The sequence below is a fragment of the Heloderma suspectum genome, chromosome 5, assembly GCF_057233095.1.
Source record: "Heloderma suspectum isolate Gila_16-S chromosome 5, 16-S_ref, whole genome shotgun sequence".
NCBI classification, from domain to species: domain Eukaryota; kingdom Metazoa; phylum Chordata; class Lepidosauria; order Squamata; family Helodermatidae; genus Heloderma; species Heloderma suspectum.
Window position 1 is genome coordinate 188,068,472 of NC_139462.1, and position 21,546 is coordinate 188,090,017.

Consider the following 21,546-nt stretch of genomic DNA (forward strand, 5'->3'; position numbering starts at 1 on the left):
TGACTTGATCCTAACCAACAGAGATGACTTAGTGGATAAAGTAGCAGTTACAGGAACTCTGGGGGAAAGCGACCATGTTGTACTTGAGTTCTTGGTTCTAAGGGAAGCAAAAGCCGAGTGTACTCAAACGCGTACCCTGGATTTTAGGAAAGCTGATTTTAATAAACTCAGAACAATGATCAGTAAGGTCCCATGGCAAGCAATGCTAGCGAGAAAAGGAGTCCAAGATGGGTGGGAACTTTTAAAAAAGGAAATTCTCAAGGCACAATCACAAACAATTCCAACAAGAAGAAAAGGTGGAAGACAACAGAAGAAGCCAATGTGGCTTCACAAAAAGCTTAGGGATGACCTGAAAACAAAAAAGGACACATATAGGAAGTGGAAAGAAGGCCAAGTAACAAAGGAAGAGTACAGGCAGGTAGCACAGAATTGCAGGGATGGCGTCAGGAAGGCTAAAGCGGAGAACGAGGTGAGGTTAGCGAGGGATGCTAAAAACAACAAAAAGGCTTTCTTCAGCTACGTGCATAGTAAAAGGCAGAGGAAAGAAATGGTTGTTCAGCTATTAAATAAGGATGGCAAAATGATAACAGAGGACAAAGAAAAGGCAGAGGTGCTCAATTCCTACTTTGGCTCAGTCTTCTCCCAAAAGAGGGTCTATGACCCCCCTGGCAAAGGCGAAGTGCAGGCTGAAGGGGCAGGATTGCAGCTTGAGATCGACAGGCATATGGTCAAGGAACACCTCATTACTTTGAATGAGTTCAAATCTCCAGGGCCAGATGAACTGCATCCTAGAGTCATAAAGGAACTGGCAGAAGAACTCTCAGAACCGCTGTCTATTCTCTTTGAGAAATCATGGAGGACCGGGGAAGTGCCAGATGACTGGAGGAGGGCTAACGTTGTCCCTATCTTCAAAAAGGGTAAAAAGGAGGAACCTGGGAACTACAGACCAGTCAGTCTGACCTCAATCCCTGGGAAAATTCTGGAGCAGATCATAAAGCAATCCATCTGGAAGCACCTTGACAACAATGCCGTGATTACTCAAAGCCAACATGGATTTGTCAAAAACAAGTCCTGCCAGACAAATCTGATCTCATTTTTTTGATCAAGTCACCTCCCTTGTAGACCGTGGGAATGCTGTAGACATCATATACCTCGACTTCAGCAAAGCTTTCGACAAAGTGCCCCATGATATCCTGATGAGCAAACTAGCTCAAAGTGGGCTAGATGAAACAACGATCAAGTGGATCCACAGTTGGCTACAGAATCGGACTCAAAGAGTGCTTATCAATGGGACCTTCTCAAGCTGGGGAGAGGTAACGAGTGGGGTACCGCAGGGCTCAGTCCTGGGCCCAGTGCTCTTCAATATTTTTATTAATGACTTGGAGGAGGAGGTGCAGGGAATGCTGATCAAATTTGCAGATGACACAAAATTGGGAGGGATAGCTAATACTTTGGAAGACAGAAACAAAATTCAAAGTGATCTGGATAGACTGGAGTGCTGGGCAGAAAACAACAGAATGGCATTTAATAGGGACAAATGCCAAGTTCTGCACCTAGGAAAAAGAAACCAAATGCACAGTTACAAGATGGGGGATACGTGGCTCAACCACACTACGAGCGAGAAGGATCTTGGAATTGTCGTCGATCACAAGCTGAATATGAGCCAACAATGTGATGTGGCTGCAAAAAAGGCAAATGCTATTTTGGGCTGCATTCATAGAAGCATCGCTTCCAAATCCCGGGAAGTACTAGTTCCCCTCTACTCAGCACTGGTTAGGCCTCATCTGGAGTACTGTGTCCAGTTCTGGGCACCACACTTTAAGAAGGATGCAGACAAGCTGGAGAGGGTTCAAAGGAGGGCAACAAAGATGATCAGGGGACTGGAAACAAAGCCCTATGAAGAGAGACTGAAAGAACTGGGCATGTTTAGCCTTGAGAAGAGAAGACTGAGGGGAGATATGATAGCACTCTTCAAGTACTTGAAAGGTTGTCACAGAGAAGAAGGCCAGGATCTCTTCTTGATCATCCCAGAGTGCAGGACACGGAATAATGGGCTCAAGTTACAGGAAGCCAGATTCCGACTGAACATCAGGAAAAACTTCCTGAGTGTCAGAGCAATACGGCAATGGAACCAATTACCTGGGGAGGTGGTGGGCTCTCCCACACTGGAGGCCTTCAAGACGAGGCTGGACAGCCATTTGTCAGGGATGCTCTGACTTGGATTCCTGCATTGAGCAGGGGGTTGGACTCGATGGCCTTGTAGGCCCCTTCCAACCCTACTATTCTATGATTCTATGATTATATATATATATATATATATATATATGGTTTTCAACTCTCCTCCCCCCACCAATTTTATCTTCACAACAACCCTGTGAGGGAGGTTAGTCTAAGAGTTAGTTTCCTGCCCAAGGTCACTTACTGAGCTTTCTGACTGTGTAGGGATTTTAAACCCTGGGCTCCCAGGCTTAAGTCCAGTACTTTGATTACTATGCTATGCTAGCCTATGCTAAGCATGTTGCATGTAGCAAATTATGTGTCATTTCCTTTCCCAGCCATGTAATGGAAGCAGTATGAGGGAGCGGTCAGCGGAAGTAATGAGGCAACCTCAAGAAGGAAAGGCCTGCCCTCCTGCAATGGAGACGGAGCCCTGCAGTCTGAACAAAAACTGTTACCACTATGATTACAATGTGACAGGTACTGGTGTTAAGAACTAGTAGATGACAAGTGATGACAAAATGTTGCAGCGTGAACTGCTTTTCACAGTGCCAGCCAGCCAGCCATGCCCTCTTTCAGGATATTCCATTTTCCCTCTGCCCCTTCCCAGTTTTCCATATATTTTTTTTCTTCCTCCCAACATTTACCCAGCATTCTGTGGCCACTAAGCATGCTCAGTCCTTATTGAGCTATTTTGGGTTCACACTTTTTTTTTTAATGCTTCTGTGCTTTGACATCGAGTAGGGGGTTGGACTCAGTGGTCTTATAGGCCCCTTCCAACCCTACTGTTCTATGAAAAGTTTTTTTGGGGGATACTTTTGCAAACCTTGGGTTTTCCCAAGCCTGGTGTGAGTGGATGGTACCAATTTGGCTATGGATCCACACTTGGATATTTAAGTCCTCTCTTAGTATATAGGAAAAAACACAAACATCTCTATTTCCTTTGTAGTTCTGGTCTGTTAATAGAGAAACATCATTTAGGCTGTGATCCTATGTACACTTAGGGCTTTTCTACAAGACACATTTATCGTGTGCTTGTCATCCCCTACTTACAGTTGTTTACAGATTCTTTAGACAATGTTGGGACCCTCCAGTTTTGCTTCTTTGTCTAACAAGCACTTTCAACATTTTTTTTTTTTTTAGAGCAGGGAAAATTCGATATTTCATTGTAAAACTGAAAGAAAACACTTTTTTATTTGTGTATTTGCACTATTCAGCTATACCACAGTGCCACCTAGAGGTTATGCAGCAAGAAAGTAGGAAAGGGAATGCTCTTTGTATAGTGCTTGGATTTCAATTCTGCGACAAAACCAAAAGTAGATACAGCCGATTAACAGCCGATTAACAGCTTCATGTAGAAAAGCTCTTACTTAGGAGTAAGCCCTGTTGAGCTCAATGTCTTATCTTCTGTTGAGTAAGCATGCATAATATTACATTGTTACAATCATTGTTTGATGGTTGTAGTTTCTCAGTAGATTGGCATCAGAAGCCAACTGTAGGTCATCTGAATTTTAAAAAGATATGAAATGGAATACAATATTAATAAGGAGGAAATGAAGTGTTTGTGTATCACGTCTCCCTCTGTTGCAGTGAAGAAAGACCTTTTTCACTGATGTCTGATCCTGTTTGTTTCCTTGATGTCTAGACTGGAGTACCTGCCAGCTCAGTGAGAAAGCTGTCTGTGGAAACGGGATCAAAACAAGAATGCTTGATTGTGTTCGCAGCGATGGCAAGTCAGTTGACTTGAAGTACTGTGAAGAGGTGGGCGGATGCTTTTTCTTTCTCTGGCTTTGTAAATGTGCCCAGCAGCAAGTGCTTCCCTTCAGGCCCAGTCAACTGGCACCATGCTGCATGTGGCTTGGTGCTCTGACAGATGTTTCCCAATGCTATTCAAGGTCTGTTAAGTGCCCCATAAATGAGCCTATGCCATAATCAGTGATTTTGTCATTTAATTTCTTCTGTTTGCTTAAGTATGCGACCACAAAGGTATGCTAATTTTTTTTATCTCCTGAAAGTAATGCTTTGGGAACAATAAGCAATCAAGGTGAATAAGTATAATAAATCTTAATCAGAATGGTAATCATCATTCTAATTTGAAGCGATTCCTTTGTAGTGCTTTGGACATCTGCCAGCATATTTGATGTGCCCTTTCTTCCCCCTTGCATCCAGTGCCAATTTCTTAGACCCATATTTTTAAAGCAACTCCTCCAATAATATTGGAAAAACCTGTAGCATTAACAAAGAAGTAAAGACGCTTACATAAGCATGCTTGAAAAATTAATCCTCAGCCAGCAAACAATTTCACCTCTGTATAATCGTTGCACATATCTACTGCTGAGTCGCTTCTCAGTACAGATGATGCTGTTGTTTTGTACAGTTGTTGGCCTTTGAATTCCATGAGTTTGTCAGTGGATAACAAAAGATCCAGTGATCTTAGAAATAAGACACACCTAAGCAAGCACAGGTGGGTGAGCAGCAAACCAGAACTGATACAGGTATGCATCACAGAGAGGCAGGAGGAAGGCCAGGAACGCCCAGCAAGGAACAAGTAAAAAAAACGGAGTTGTGTCTCACAACAGGTTCACGAAGCTCAAGAATCTTTAGGGTCTGTCAAGGGAAAGAGATAGTGAAACAGCAACATTTTAATATTTTTTCTTAGTGTGTCAAAAATCATTCAGATTCAAATACCATAAATTGTAAGACAGGAAGGGATCCTCATTATATTATGTCATGGACAAAGTGGATATCCAGAACCAGTTTTTTAGTTTTTAAGGAAAGTCTGTAAAGTGTGGGATATCTATGCTGATATAAATCCATGAAACCTACAGATTGGGGCGGGGAGGGGGGGCGATGACAGCTGACTGGTATCTCCTTCTTTATGAAAGATATACATGAGCATAGACCAGTTTTCTCTTATGCACAGATACATTTTTGATGTGGCTGGGCCTATTTACATTTTAAAGTCTTGGGCAGAAAAATTATTCCTTTGGATGTTTGCCAGTAGTTCCTATTGAAGTTAATAGTAGCTGTGTGTGTGTGTGTGTGTGTGTGTGTGTGCGCATATGTCTCCAAATGAATCTTGGCAATCGGGCTCTGTTGTATTATTTTATATAGCTTATTTAATGAGACATGATACAATATATGTCTCTCGACATGGACATTTGAGAAGCATGAATACCTTTCCTGAAACAATAAGTAATGGTGGATTTAAGTCAGAATAGTCCATTCCCAACACCTGCTGCTGGAGCAGGTGGGAGGGAGCCCTTCTGCCTCCCTGAAAGATTCATCTATGAGAAATAATTCACCAGTCTGCTTTCCCTACATCTGTGTTTGCTGGCTCCATTTTATTTCTGTCCTGCACATGGAACTAAATTTCATTCAAAACTTCTGTTGGCTGCCCTTAGGCCTCAGGATAGAGCAGAATATAAATCACACTTTTTGTTGTTCAGTCATTAAGTCTTGTCCGACTCTTCGTGACCCCATGGACCATAGCACGCCAGGCCTTCCTGTCCTCTGCTCTCTCCCGGAGTGTGCTCAGGTTCATATTCATTGCATCGGTGATGCTTTCTAGCCATCTCATCCTCTACCATCCCCTTCTCCTTTTGCCTTCAATCTTTCCCAACATCAGGATCTTTTCCAGTGAGTTTTCTCTTCGCATTAGGTGGCCAAAATATTTGAGCTTTAGCTTCAGTACCTGTCCTTCCAATGAGCAGTCAGGGTTGATTTCCTTTAGGATGGACTGATTTGACCTCCTTGCAGTCCAGGGGACTCGTAAGCGTCTTCTCCAGCACCACAGTTCGAAAGCATCAATTCTTCGGCGCTCAGCCTTCCTTATAGTCCAGCTCTCACAGCCGTACGTTGCTACTGGGAAAACCATAGCTTTGATTAGACGGACCTTTGTCGGCAAGGTAATGTCTCTGCTTCTTACTATGCTGTCTAGGTTTGCCATAGCTTTCCTCCCAAGGAGCAAGCATCTTTTAATTTCATGGCTACAGTCACCATCTGCGGTGATCTTGGAGCCCAAGAAAATAAAATCAGTCACTGCTTCCATTTCTTCCCCTTCAATATGCCAGGAAGTGATGGGGCCAGATACCATGATCTTAGTTTTTTTAATGTTGAGTTTCAAACCAGCTTTTGCACTCTCCTCTTTCACCCTCAATAAGAGGCTCTTTAGATCTCCTTCGCTTTCTGCCATTAGGGGGGTATCGTCTGCGTATCTGAGGTTGTTGATAATTCTCCCGGCAATCTTAATTCCGACCTGTGATTCATCCAACCCGGCATTTCTCATGATGTACTCTGCATATAAGTTAAATAAGCAGGGCGAATATGCAGCCTTGTCGTACTCCTTTCCCAATTTTGAACCAATCGGTTGTTCCATGTCTGGTTCTTACTGTTGCTTCTTGACCCTTGTACAGGTTTCTCAGGAGACAGGTAAGGTGGTCTGGTACTCCCGTCTCTTTAAGAATTTGCCACAGTTTGTTGTGATCCACACAATCAAAGGCTTTAGCGTAGTCAATGAAGCAGAAATAGACTTTTTTCTGGAATTCTCTTGCTTTCTCCATGATCCAGCGAATGTTGGTGATTTGATCTCTAGTTCCTCTGCCTCTTCGAAACCCAGCTTGTACTTCCAGTAGTTCTCGGTTCGCATACTGCTGAAGCCTAGCTTGTAGGATTTTGAGCATCACCTTGCTGGCATGTGAAATGAGCGCAATTGTGCGGTAGTTTGAACACTCTTTGGTGTTGCCCTTCTTTGGAATTGGAATGTAAACTGACCTTTTCCAGTCTTGTGGCCACTGCTGAGTGTTCCAAATTTGTTGGCATATTGAGTGCAGCACTTCAACAGCTTCATCTTTTAGGATTTTAAATAGCTCAGCTGGAATACTGTCATCTCCACTAGCTTTGTTGCTAGTAATGCTTCCTAAGGCCCACTTGACTACACTCTAGGATGTCCGGCTCAAGTTCAGTGACCACACTATCATGGCTATCAGGGACATTAAGATCATTCCTGTATAGTTCTTCTGTGTATTCTTTCCACTCTTCTTAATCTCATCTGCTTCTGTTAGGTCCCTGCCTTCTTTGTCCTTTATCATGCCTGTCTTTGCACAAAACGTTCCTTTGAACGTTTCCCTTCTGATTTTCTTGAAGAGATCTCTAGTCTTTCCCATTCTGTTGTTTTCCTCGATTTCTTTGCATTGTTCATTTAAGAAGGCCTTCTTGTCTCTCCTTGCTATTCTCTGGAACTCTGCATTCAGTTGGATATATCTTCCCCTTTCTCCCTTGCTTTTCACTTCCCTTCTTTCCTCAGCTACTTGTAAAGCCTCATCAGACAGCCACTTGGCTTTCTTGCATTTCTTTTTCTTTGGGATGGATTGAGTTGCTGCCTCCTGAACAATGTTACGGACCTCCGTCCATAGTTCCTCAGGCACTCTGTCTATCAGGTCTAATCCCTTAAATCTATTCATCACTTCCACTGTATATTCATAAGGGATATGATTTAGGTCATACCTGAATGGTTTAGTGGTTTTCCCTATGTTCTTTAATTTAAGACGAAATTTTGCAATAAGGAGCTCATGATCTGAGCCACAGTCTGCTCCAGATCTTGTTTTTACTGACTGTATGGAGCTTCTCCATCTTTGGCTGCAAAGTACATAATCAATCTGATTTCGATATTGACCATCTGGTGATTTCCATGTGTAGAGTTGTCTCTTGTGCTGTTGGAAAAGAGTGTTTGCTCTGATCAGCGTGTTCTCTTGGCAAAACTCTATTAGCCTTTGCCCTGCTTCATTTTGTACACCAAGGCCATGCTTGCCTGTTATCCTGGTTATTTCTTGACTTCCTACTTTAGCATTCCAATCCCCTATGATGAAGAGGACATCTTTTTTTGGTGGTAGTTCTAGAAGGTGTTGTACGTCTTCATAGAACTGATCCACCTCAGCTTCTTCGGCCTCAGTGGCTGGGGCATAGACTTGAATTACTGTGATGCTGAATGGTTTGCCTTAGATTCGTATTGAGATCATTCTGTCATTTTTGAGATTGTACCCCAGTACTGGTTTTCCCACCTTTTTATTGACTATGAGTGCTACTCCATTTCTTCTAAGGGATTCTTGCCCACTGTAGTAGATATGATGGTCACCTGAATTAAATTCGCCCATGCTTGTCCATTTTACTTCGCTGATTCCCAAGATGTCAATGTTCAATCTTGCCATCTCATGTTTGACCACCTCCAGCTTACCTTGATTCATTGATCTGACATTCCAGGTTCCTAAACAATATTGTTCTTTACTGCATTGGATTTTCTTTTCACCACCAGACACATCCACAGCTGAGTGTCCTTTCGGCTTTGGCCCAGCCACTGCACTCTTTCTGGTGCTACTTGGAAATATATATCTGCTCTTCCCCAGTAGTATATTGGACACCTTCTGACCTGAGGGGCTCATCTTCCGCCGTCATCTCTTTCAGCCTTGTGATACGTTCCATGGGGTTTTCTTGGCAAGAATCCTGGAGTGGATTGCCATTTCCTTCTCCAGTGGACCACATTTTATCAGAACTCTCTGCCATGACCAGTCCATCTTGGGTGGCCCTGCACGGCATAGCTTATGGCTTCACTGAGTTATGCAAGCCCCTTTGTCACAACAAGTCAGTGAACCATGAAGGGGATAAATTACACTGCCCAATCCTCAAGTAAATTTCACATATTTTGAATATAGGAAGGGTGCATTTTAGGAATTTTAGTTACTTTCCCCTATTGAAATGCCATGCTACACTTTTGCCAGCCAGTCAGGTGGGGTTGTACCCGATGGGATTATTTAGTAACGATGCCTCCTGTTAGAAAAGCAATTGGCAGAGAAAAAACAAAAGGCAAAACAGAATTAGCATTTACCAGTCCCAGATGCACACAGGCTATCTTAGAACAATAAAGGAGAGCACACCCTTTTTATAGTGAAGAAAAGGTAAAATAGTTTTAGTCACAAATGTTCTTGCATATAAAATTGCAGGTACAGCATAGAGTTTCAAAAAAGAATTTATTCAGTCCACTTTGTGCTTCATTACACAGGCAGGAGCAAGAGAGCAAACAGCAATGGTGGAAGTCAGAGAGACCACACTGTAGGCTATAGAAATCCTAAGGTTACCTGTGGTCAAAATTCCCATAAATTAACTAACTGCAACACTGCCGCCTTCCAGTAACTTGCAGATGAAGTTACAATATTCCCAACAGTACGAACTTCAAAAATCCTACTTTATTTTTATTTATTTATTTATTTGTGGCATTTTCGCTGCCTTTTCAGGACTATGCCCTCACCACACAAGTACATTACAAATTCAGCTGAAGGCAGCTTTAAACTGGAAGGTCTTTACTGCTCACCTAAATGCCTGCACGGGCTTAGATGCACATCAATATGATGGGACTTCCACAGTGATGGGGGCACCACCCAGAAGACCCTGTCTCTTGTGCACACCAGCGTAACAGATCTTCATGGTGGGCACTCAAGAAGGACCACTGATGCAGGTGTTAATTTATGGGCAGGATTATATGGGTGATGGTCACCCTTCAAATAGCCTGGTCCCAAGCTGTTTAGGGCTTCATTATTAGCCCAGCCTACACTACTACAGTGGTGGTGATAATAGGGAGCCGGTGGCTACCTTTGTCCATCATGTGTGATGGTTAAGTTTTGCAAGATAGTGTGCTCAGATCAGGTTTTCACCATTAATTAAATCCTATTTATTCATTTATTCTTCTCAATGCTACTTATAATTCTATTCAGGGAAATGTCTATTTCTGTATTGAACAAAAATTTAAGGATGCCATTCTTGTTCTTAGAAAAGATTTAAATGTTTTCAAAAAGAGGGAAATAATCCTTTTTTAAAAAGATGAAATACATTTAAATATATACCGTTAAGCTGCTTTATGGAAATATATTTAAATGTCTTAATGCTTTAAAAAAATAAATTATACATTCATATAGGAATACTTTTTCACTGTTAAAATTTTATTCATTTTTCAAAGGGGACAAAGGGGAAGGGCAGGTATATTATGACATAACAGCTAATCTCACCAAGGATGCAATCCTCTGGTCCCTGGGAGGGCATCCCAGGGGCCATAGGATATGTAGGTTCTCCCCCTCTGAGTGTGGAGAGAGAGGTTCAACCTTGGAATCCCCATCTCAACCATTGCAGAAACCTCCGTGGCCAGTTCTTCTGTGACATCAGAACTCCTAAGTTGGAAAGGAGGTGTGCTGGATCCAAAGCCCGTCTGGTTCCCAGACAAAACCCCCAAACCAGTGGCAGATCTACCCCAACCCTGGAGCTGGCGTAAATTAATTCATTAAAAATTAAAAATTAATTTATTGTTAATTAATTAAACACACACACACAGCTGGGGGGAGGGGAGCAAAAATGCCACTCTTCCATAATTTCTGTCCTGTGGCATGATTCCGGCAGGGTTTTGGATATGGCTTTTTGTCTGGCTGCAGATCTTCTCAATGCAGGAGGTAGGATTGCTCTGTTAATGTCTTTTCCACATCTAACTAGTGCTTTCTCCAAAGAATAGCTACATTGTAATATTGTTTTTGATGCATCACAATCTATAGCCCAGTTTTTATTTCTCAGAAGAACAGCTTTCATCTCTGCTCATTCCAGTCTTGACTAAACAGTAGAACTACCCTCAACTAAAATTCCATTAATATATCTGTTTTACATTTTCCCAAGAGAACAACAAAAGCATTTCAATGTACTGCAGATGTTGTTGTTTTTATCAACCTAGTGTATAGCTTAGGTACCCATAGGAACATGCTCCTTATAACATGTTCTGTGTGTATCAGCTGTCAGTGTCCTAACGCATCCTTGATGACCTCACCTAAGTCTTCAGTCAGTCTGCTAAATAAGCTACCCCAACATCTTTATTGTTGTCAGTAATTAATTCCCAGAGCATATTTTGAATGTGTCCCATTGTTTATAAGAACATCTCAACGAACAGTGGAACACTAGTAGATATCTCCCGGGTGCAAAAATTAACACATCACAAAACTTTTCATGTTGGTTCCTTGAGGTCTTTGATATTCAAATCACCAAAATTCAGGACAGACCCCATGCTGTTCAAAATACCCAGAAGCTTCTTGTTGCTCATTTACCTACATTAACAAATTGGAAGAGTTTAAACTCAGCTTTCTTTCTGCCATTCTAAACCTTTCTTATAAGAAGTGTTTCAACAGGTAAACTTCATTTTCTTGTTAATGTGTGTATCCCTCTTGGCTTCCCTGAGATATAGGGCCTGCTGAGGTTAGACAAAGATCTCATGTTAAATTCCAGACATGTCATACACAGATCTTAAAGTGGATTGACCTGTCCATTTTTCACCGAAGTGAGTTTTTTTAACCTCTCTTCAGTATTTTTCAGTCTTATGAGTGATTCAACACACCTTCAAAACTTCCAGAAACCACTGGGAGAGCATTTCAATCTCCCAGAATATTCTTCTGCCAACTTTAAAGTTGTCATTCTGGAGTTTCAAGCATGAAACCGCTGAATTAGAACTTAACAAGAAGTTTGTTTCCATTCACTTGGGCTTGAATAGAGGGTGGGGGGGTTTTGGTCACACTACTGGTGTAGTGTGACCAAAGCAAATAAAAAGCAAATCTGGGGTCATTGTGTTATCATCAATTGCTGCTTTTATAAACAATAACTGTGTATATGCATACACTTAAGTTTTGCAATTTGTTTGACTGCCACTGTTCACAATTTATTTTCACTACAATTGCTTGCCAACTGAGGATAATACTCCATACATCTGATGAAGCAGACTCTAGTCCATAAAAGCTCATGTCATAAAAATGTGTTAGTCTTTAAAGCTCCACAACACTATTAATTGTTTTTATTTAAAACAAAGATAGCTCAGCTCAACAGTATTTCAGTAGATTTTCACAAACAGAAGATGGGCGGTAAACCTGTTTCTGGATCGTATCTCTTCTTACTGAAGGTGGGAGATCACATTATTTTCCTCCCTACGTATGTTTTTGACTAACTACAGCTTAGTGTTACAGTTATGTCCAAACCCAGACAAAATGTGGTCCATCTTAACTGTGGTTTACCAAAACAAGCCAACATCAAACCATGGTTTATAAAGCTACCTTGTTTTAGGAAACGAGGGGTGGGCAAACCTTTTGCCCCCAAGGGCTGCATTGGATGATGGTTCCTGGGCCACATGCCAGCAGTGAGCACAGCCAAAGACAATGACATCTTCCCCTCCGCCCTCATTCTCTCGAACACAACACAACACACACACACACACACACACACACACACACTAGAGCCTTACCTCTCATTCACACACACTCTAACTCTCCTACAGCCATGCACCGACAGACACACAGGTTAAAGCCTTCCCCTCTGGCAGACACCCAATGCAGCCAGAATAGCTGTTCCTGCACTGCTTAGCACTACTGAGACAGTGATCTTGGCTGCATGGCTAGTACTGGGGGGCACTTGGTTAAGGCCTTCCTTTCCCCCCACCAGGACTCCTAACGTAGCCAAAGTCACTGCTCCTGCACTGCTAATAGCACTATGGGAACAGCAGTCTTTTCTCTGCCACCCAGCTCATGACTGATCAGTTGGGGAGTGGGGAAAAGTAGATGGGGCTCCTCAGGACTCAGCAGGCTGCAATGAGAGGGGACTGTGGGCCGCATAAACCTTTTTTAAGTAGTAAACCTTAGTTAGGCTCAATCACAGTTTAGGATTTGGATGTAACGCTAAACTGTGCTTAATCAAAAATGGAAGAGGGGCCACTTCCTTGTGGCCATGCCAGAGGGGATGGGGGGAGTGCGTGGGTCCAAGGCTCACACAGGTTCATACTCATAATGCTAAACCATAGTTTATCATTACATGTGAATGCAGACTACAACTCTTCCTCATTATCTAGTTCTCAATATGCAGGACATTTGCAGGGTAGAAGAAACGTTTGATCCAGTGAGCCTGCACCTACAGTCTGAAGCGGTAGAACAAATCTGTGAATTGTGAGAAACTAGGTCTTAGTTTTGGGGATACCAGCCAGCTTATTTCTCGGCCTCCTTCACACTTTGTTTTATCACCCTTTCGGGACTACTTTTATGGCAACTTCAGTCCTGCTAAATAGCTGAGTGCTGGGAACAGTGTCTGGCTTTCTGCAAGTCCAGAGATTAAACTGAGGAAGCTTCTGGAGTTTTTTTCTCAGGGGAAAAAAAAGACTCTTGAGGGCAGCTTTACACATTATGATTGCTGCAGAAAATACCAGTGTTAACAGCAGTGTTTACGGCAGCAAAGATGTAATGTGTGGATGCCATATTCATATACCTGCATCTTTAAACATCAGTGCATGTATATGAAAATCTGGGTCAGTCATGTTTCCCTGAAATGTATACATGGGTGTTTACAAGATTTTTGTATGCTTAAATGTGATATCCACACATGTTAGCTGTGTTTCCTGCAGCAATTGCAGTGACTGGAGCTTCCCTTAGTGTAGGCTTCAAAGCTACTGTTGGCTAATTTCCTGGTTGTCCAGAGATTTCATAAACAAAGAACAAGTGATGTAATCTGTAAAACAGAAGAGAGGTCTCGAGCCTCATCTGTGGCAGTTAATGATGCTGCAAATGTAAAACTCAGAGTGTGCAGTATATACTGATGGGCCAATAGATGTTAAGTACTGTGTTATAGCTGCATAATGTAGGTGGCCGCTTGGAATGGTGGTGTCTTTTATTTCTTTCTCCCTCTTTTAAATTTCAGACAAGGTGTAGCTTACAGTGGCATATACTGTCACTGATCCCCAGTTCCAGATATCAAGACTGTAACAGAAGGATGATTATAGAGTTGTTTGTATTCTATTCAGGAATTAAAACCATGTTTAGGTTCCTATATGAATTAGTGCAATTCTGAGGAAACATTTCCTGACTAATAAATACATACAGTAGCTTCCCCACTTCCCCCAGCTTTCTCTTTTGTGATTATTAACCTTCAATCAAATATGTGGTCGCCTCCGATCTCCTCGATACTCAGTGGTATGGACAACTTGTACTTGGCTTGCTGATGGATGTGTCATTCTTTTCTAGCTTGGCTTGGAAAAGGCCTGGCACATGAACACAACCTGTGTGGTGGAATGTCCTGTGAACTGTCAGCTTTCTGACTGGTCTCCGTGGTCTGAATGCTCTCAGGCTTGTGGTCTAGCTGGTGAGTTCAAAAACTTTCCTTTGACTGATACGTAAAACATTTTAAGAAGGAACCCCCCCCCCATATCAGTCACCAAGAAACAGAAGGGGGAATTGCTTGAATAAAGTGATTGGTGGGTCAGGGAAGGTTGGTGTCGCCTGTCTGCAAGCTTTCCCTGATTCCATGCCTGTGCTAAGAGGATCAGAACTGTTAAAATCCATGTCTGATTTAGATAATAGAAACCAGACATGGCCAGTGCTACATGGGACTGCTTGCAGGAGGCTATCTGTATCTGGCATATCAGAATGAACAGAAGACAATTTCAGGTCCCAGTTAGAGGGGATCCTCTTCACAACATCTTAGGGCACAGTCTTATGGGTTGTGCTCTGGGTACATGTAAACCTCTGAACTCAGAGGCATACATGTATCCAGTGCAGAGCGCAGAGCGCATCCCAGGTGCATTTAAGCTAGACAGGCGACTTCTTCCATCTAGTGGAAGCTTCGGGGAGGGGGAGGGAAGGAGGCTGGAGCAGCGATAGGAAAAGGCGTAAGACAGCCACCCCTGTCTCCTCCCCTCCCCCAGGAATGCCCCCTTTTCCCTGTCTCTGGGCTCCATTTACTGAGCACGGAGAGGTAGCCAGCACAGTTCTCTGAACCGGCTACAAGGGGGAGGGGAGCAGAGCAGAATTTCCTGGCTCTGAGCTCGGAGCCAGGAAATGGAACAATCCTATGTCTCCCAGACGCTGTTTAGGGGATATAGGATTGCTCCCAAGGAGACAAAAATCCCTACAGGTGCTGTGTTTCTTTCCTGCAAATTCAGCTAATGGCCATATATTGTGTTAAATACTTTTCTGGTTGCAGAATCTAGAAAATCCAGGAAGGTATTAACAATCAGAGATGCTGGAACAGAAATGGTCTCTCTCCCATTTGTGCTTAAAATGGCATTATGAAGAACAATTCCACAAATATGTGTAAGGCAAGAAACATAAAGAAGTAGTGCAGATGTAATGCCATCCACAGCCTGCTTGTGGAATAGGTATTCCTCCTGTCCATCTATTTTCCTAACTAGAGCAAATTCCTCCCCCCTCCCCCTGTAAGCTGTTTGCTGGCACCATCAGTAAACATAGTTAAGGGTAACCAAGGTTATGTTTAACCAGGATCTGAAACTTTGGTTTATAAAATCATAGAATCATAGAATAGTAGGGTTGGAAGGAGCCTACAAGGCCATCGAGTCCAACCCCCTGCTCAATGCAGGAATCCAAGTCAGAGCATCCCCGACAAATGGCTGTCCAGCCTCGTCTTGAAGGCCTCCAGTGTGGGAGAGCCCACCACCTCCCCAGGTAATTGGTTCCGTTGTCGTATTGCTCTTACAGTCAGGAAGTTTTTCCTGATGTTCAGCCGGAATCTGGCTTCCTGTCACTTGAGCCCATTATTCCGTGTCCTGCACTCTGGGATGATCGAGAAGAGATCCTGGCCTTCCTCTCTGTGACAACCTTTCAAGTACTTGAAGAGTACTATCATATCTCCCCTCAGTCTTCTCTTCTCAAGGCTAAACATGCCCAGTTCTTTCAGTCTCTCTTCATAGGGCTTTGTTTCCAGTCCCCTGATCATCTTTGTTGCCCTCCTCTGAACCCTCTGCAGTTTGTCTGCATCCTTCTTAAAGTGTGGTGCCCAGAACTGGACACAGTACTCCAGATGAGGCCTAACCAGTGCTGAGTAGAGGGGAACTAGTACTTCCCGGGATTTGGAAGCGATGCTTCTATGAATGCAGCCCAAAAGAGCATTTGCCTTTTTTGCAGCCACATCACATTGTTGGCTCATATTCAGCTTGTGATCAACAACAATTCCAAGATCCTTCTCGCTTGTAGTGTGGTTGAGCCACGTATCCCCCATCTTGTAACTGTGCATTTGGTTTCTTTTTCCTAGGTGCAGAACTTGGCATTTGTCCCTATTAAATGTTATTCTGTTGTTTTCTGCCCAGTGCTCCAGTCTATCCAGATCACTTTGAATTTTGTTTCTGTCTTCCAAAGTATTAGCTACCCGCCCAATTTTGTGTCATCTGCAAATTTGATCAGCATTCCCTGCACCTCCTCCTCCAAGTCATTAATAAAAATGTTGAAGAGCACTGGGCCCAAGACTGAGCCCTGCGGTACCCCACTCGTTACCTCTCCCCAGTTTGAGAAGGTCCCATTGATAAGCACTCTTTGAGTCCGATTCTGTAGCCAACTGTGGATCCACCGGATCGTTGTTTCATCTAGCCCACTTTGAGCTAGTTTGCTCATCAGGATATCATGGGGCACTTTGTGAAAAGCTTTTCTGAAGTTGAGGTATATGATGTCTACAGCATTCCCACGGTCTACAAGGGAGGTTACTTGATCAAAAAATGAGATCAGATTTGTCTGGCAGGACTTGTTTTTGACAAATCCATGTTGGCTTCGAGTAATCACGGCACTGTTGTCAAGGTGCTTCCAGATGGATTGCTTTATGATCTGCTCCAGAATTTTCCCAGGGATTGAGGTCAGACTGACTGGTCTGTAGTTCCCAGGTTCCTCCTTTTTACCCTTTTTGAAGATAGGGACAACATTAGCCCTCCTCCAGTCATCTGGCACTTCCCCCGTCCTCCATGATTTCTCAAAGAGAATAGACAGCAGTTCTGAGAGTTCTTCTGCCAGTTCCTTTATGACTCTAGGATGCAGTTCATCTGGCCCTGGAGATTTGAACTCATTCAAAGTAATGAGGTGTTCCTTGACCATATGCCTGTCAATCTCAAGCTGCAATCCTGCCCCTTCAGCCTGCACTTCGCCTTTGCCAGGGGGGTCATAGACCCTCTTTTGGGAGAAGACTGAGTCTTCTCAGTCTTCTCTGAGAAGTTTGAAGTGGCTGACGTTTTCCAATAATGAAAGCTTACAGCCAGTGGCATCACCGCTGCACAGTAGGCATTGTACATCAAGACATATATTTGGGGTCACCTATATGGAATTTCCATCCCGTATATGTGCAAGACTGTAGTTTATTACATACTATTATAGTGGGAGAGGCATCACATTGCTTATAGCAGGTTGGGTACAGATTTAATCATGCTTCGAATAGACCCATTGAAATTCATGGGACAGGTAAGTCATGACTAACTTAAGTCCCATTGGCTTTCAGTGGGTTTTCTCTAAGTATGACTAAAACTGGATCCAACCCACTAACTGTATTCATAGCTTGGAGCATTCCACTTAGATTGCATCTTGGCAGGAAACAGAGAAGCTAATACAGCTCTGCTGCCACTCGGTGGAGTCTAAAGAGAAGCTTGCTGCTAATTTCCCTAGTATAAAATCCAGTCCATTTGAGGACAGAATATAACTTAGGCTGCTATCCTGTACACACTTATCTGGGAGTAAGCCCCACTGACTTCATTAGAGCTTACTTGTGAGTAGACATGTGTAGGATTGGTCTGTTAAGAGGACTTCTAGCTGCACAGTAACAACCCTTTCCTCATTGTTTCTCTGTTATAGCTTTTAACCCAGAGGTGGGGAACATTTGGCCCCCAGATGTTGCTGATGGGAGAGATGCTGGGAGTTGCAGTCCAGCAACATCTGGAGGGCCACTCATTCTCCGCCCATTTTAAACAATATTTTGTCTGCTCGTAGTTACAGTACTGGATACACTTTCACTCAAATAGAGCAGGGCGTTACAATAAGGCTTTCCTGGAACTCTAAGGAGAGCAATAGCTGGCTGGTCAGAAAACCATTAACTGCTACTTCGTTTGCCAAGCGTGCACACACGTCCTTGTGCCGGTGCTGTACCATCTGTCCCAGTAATGAAATTTAATACCTTGGGAAGAAAGAAACAGAATCAGCCAAAAGGATCACAAAGTGGTTTGTGTGTGTGTGTGTGTGCACGTGCAGAAACCCTGTGTGATTGAATAACTACTAGAAATAGAGCCTACATCTGCAAGTAGAGCTCGGCAGCATGTCAGCCATAGCCAGCTTGAAGATTACTGGCTGCAAAATCCATTCTACCTTAAGATTTCTTTAAGTCTTGGTGAAATACCCTGTCTCCTTTGAATATTCTACACATTTAATGATGACTGGAGAGACAAAGAGGATAAAGCAGAAAGCTGCCTCTACTTTCTAAATAGTCATCTCTTGTGAATCCGCTAGACTTCTAAATTATCCCAAAGAAAGCTGATGTGAACAAGTCGCCTTATTAAATGTTCTTAAGCTCAAAGCTCTTGACCTGGCAGTTAAGAAAGCAGCGTGAATGAAGCACCAAGTTTCTGTTTCCCTCTTTAGAAAACATATGTTCTTTACGTATATTGGCTTTCTCCAAGCTGGTGTCCTCCAGATGTGTTGGAGCAAAGGTGTCATCATCCAGGACACTGACTTGGGATTATGGGAGTCGCAGCCCAAAACATCTGGAGAGCACCACATTGGACTCTGAAGTTCGTAATCCCCAGGCTCAGTTTACAAATTCTGGCAGTTTGTAATTCACGTTAATACAGTCGGTGGCCACTGGGGCTCATTGGGGCTGGTGGGGTGGAGGATAGGACCAGCGCAGGCTGGTGGCTCCGATTTTGGTGGGGATATGAATCTATTCTGGGTTTCAGTCAGAACCAGACAGAACTCTAAAGGAGCTATGCAAGGTGCTGAACCCCATCCCCCAAACAGGTTCAGCACCTTGGATAGCTCCTTTAGAGTTTTGACTGGTTCTGACTAAAACCTGGAATGGATTCACTGCCCTGCTGATATCGGAGCCACAGGCCACCACTGGACAGGGCAGATACTCAATATTTTGCTGAGATTGTTGGCAGGAGGAGATCATCCCTGGCAAATGGCAACTGTATGCTATGCATTGGAGCAAATGTACCTGCATGTGGAGGGATTTCTCTGTCACAAGTGGATGGGGGAGAGGCAGAGGGTCGCTGCTTATTCGCCCCAAATATAGAGCCGCCTCTGATTACACCCCCTCCCCTCCTCAGATTTTAATCCAAGTCAACAAGAATCCAGCTTCTCCGTCCCTGCTGGCCTCCAACCCTCTATCCCTCCTGCTATCTTACAACTCCACTCCCATCTTCCTGCCCAGTGACCTTGCTGCTGCTCCAATGGCAGAAGAGAGATCCTTCTCTCCCTACCACCTGGTGTTGCTATGGCAGCCAGAACGATAGTTGTTGATAAACACATTCCTTGAGTGAAAGGGGACAAGAGAGGGGCCCTCAACCTCTCCCTCTTGCTGCCACTGCAGCAGTAGCGGTGGCAAGGTGAGCAGGCAGGCCAGTGGGAGTTGTAGGCTGGTGGTGGGTCTCTAAGGAGAGGGCAAGGAGGCTCTCAAGGGAGGGCCGCTGGAGGGCTCAGACCCTGTCATGCAGTAGGGCCTGATTTAATTCCACCCGGCTTGCAGCAAGCCAAGCTGTTTCCTGATGTTTGGGGAAATAGCACAGCATCCTCCAAACCTATTTATGGAGGACTGGGACGAGGTGCCACCTCTAATTACAATAGTATTAGAACACGTTTTTCTGCTAGACACATGTATGTCATTCACAGCCCACTCCTAATACATTTTCTCAAGAGCAAATGCTTCTGTGGTCAGTGGCGTTGCCTTCCTGTTACGTACTGCAGTATGATGACGGTGACGATGATGTTGATTAGACACTACAGTTCCATCACTGCACATTGCACTTTACGGAGTTTCATAAGCAAGATACAGACAGCTCCCTGCTCTCCCCACAAGCCTTAGACCATTTTAACACAACTAACCTTGCCCCTTTGGCTGGTCCAGTACAGCCGAACAATCATTCATTTGTTTTTATTACATTTCTATACCACCCAATAGCCAAAGCTCTCTTGATAACTGTTATCAGCCTCCAGCTAACAGTTGCAATGTTCTCATGTGACGAGGAGATTGATATGCCACTAAGTCTCCCTTCCTGTCCACTGTGCAGATGTAGAGCTAACCTACACGGTTCATTAAATCTGTAGAGGGCAGATGAGCGTCACTTCCTTTCCCCCCTCCAAATAAGCATGCGGGGCCCTGATCCACATTGGGACTACAACTCGCAGGTTAGGGAGGATTAAATCTTCTCACCCAACTGCTTTTCCCCTCCTAAATCCCCCTATGGAGGCTTAGAAAGGGGGGAAGGAGAATTTTCATTGGTGCCATTTTCTTTTTTCAGTCTCTGAACCAAGATTTAGAGGGGTGGAAGTAGCTGGGTGGGAAGGTTTAAACCTCCACTGCCTGTATGTGGTCACCCAAATCCAGATCAGGGGCCCATACACTTACTTAGAGATATGCTACATATTTAACATAACATGTAGTTTAGCCCCTAGTTGATCCAGGCCATGTGAAAACATACATCCAAAGCCTGTTCCTTAAGACCTTTCTGGCCCAAGTCTGGAGTAAGAGAATCATTCCTGGGTAAATCAAGCCACTTGGGCTGAAACAGAGATGTCTTGTTCCATGTGACAAATAGTAATGCTACATTCTCATTTCTCTCCATCTCTCTGTGCTTTGAAGGAAAGATGATACGAAGGAGAACTGTTATCCAACCCTTCCAAGGTGATGGGAGACCTTGTCCTTCACAAATGGAGCAATTCAAACCCTGCCCAGTAAAACCTTGTTATCGATGGCAGTATAGTCAGTGGGCTGAATGCAAAGTTGAGGTAAAATTCAAGTTTGAAGCTTTTCATCCTTAGAAATTTGTAATGTGCATACAGTGCGCACAAAACTGTTTATTAACTACCTCTAAGCCAGAGTTCAGAAACCTGTGGCTCTCCAGATATTGTTGGGCTACAACTCTGTTCATCCCTGACCATGCTGATGGGAGTTGGAATCCAACAACATCTGGAGGGCCATGAGTTGTCCATCCCTGCTCTAAACCCAGGCTCTCAGACTTCATTGTAAAGAGGTTTCCAAGAGGGACATGAACGCTGCCTGAACTTCCTTGAATGAAAAACCACAGGTTGGATTCAGATATACACTGAATCAGCTGCTCTGGTGAAAGTAGACTTCCTTGCCACCTCTTTCCCATGGCAGCTGTTCCAACCCCCTGAAAATACTACACAGTGGGTCAGAAGACCCTGCTGAATGGGATGAGTTGTGTGTGGAAGGGGATCCCTAAAAATCGGACAGAGAGACTTTCTGTGAGCAGAGACCTTCCTCTCATGGAAGGTCCTTTGC

The 21,546-nt window shown here is 43.7% G+C and overlaps 1 protein-coding gene across 1 annotated transcript in view; it reads left to right on the top strand.

The window, feature by feature from the left end:
- The window catches only part of THSD7A (thrombospondin type 1 domain containing 7A), a 414,592-nt gene that overhangs the window by 373,772 nt on the left and 19,274 nt on the right, over positions 1-21,546 (top strand). Inside the window, exons 19-22 of the mRNA XM_084858685.1 lie at positions 2,556-2,697; positions 3,863-3,978; positions 14,289-14,406; positions 20,884-21,029. Coding sequence (XP_084714811.1) covers positions 2,556-2,697; positions 3,863-3,978; positions 14,289-14,406; positions 20,884-21,029 — 522 coding nt within the window. The remainder of the gene's footprint in view (positions 1-2,555; positions 2,698-3,862; positions 3,979-14,288; positions 14,407-20,883; positions 21,030-21,546) is intronic.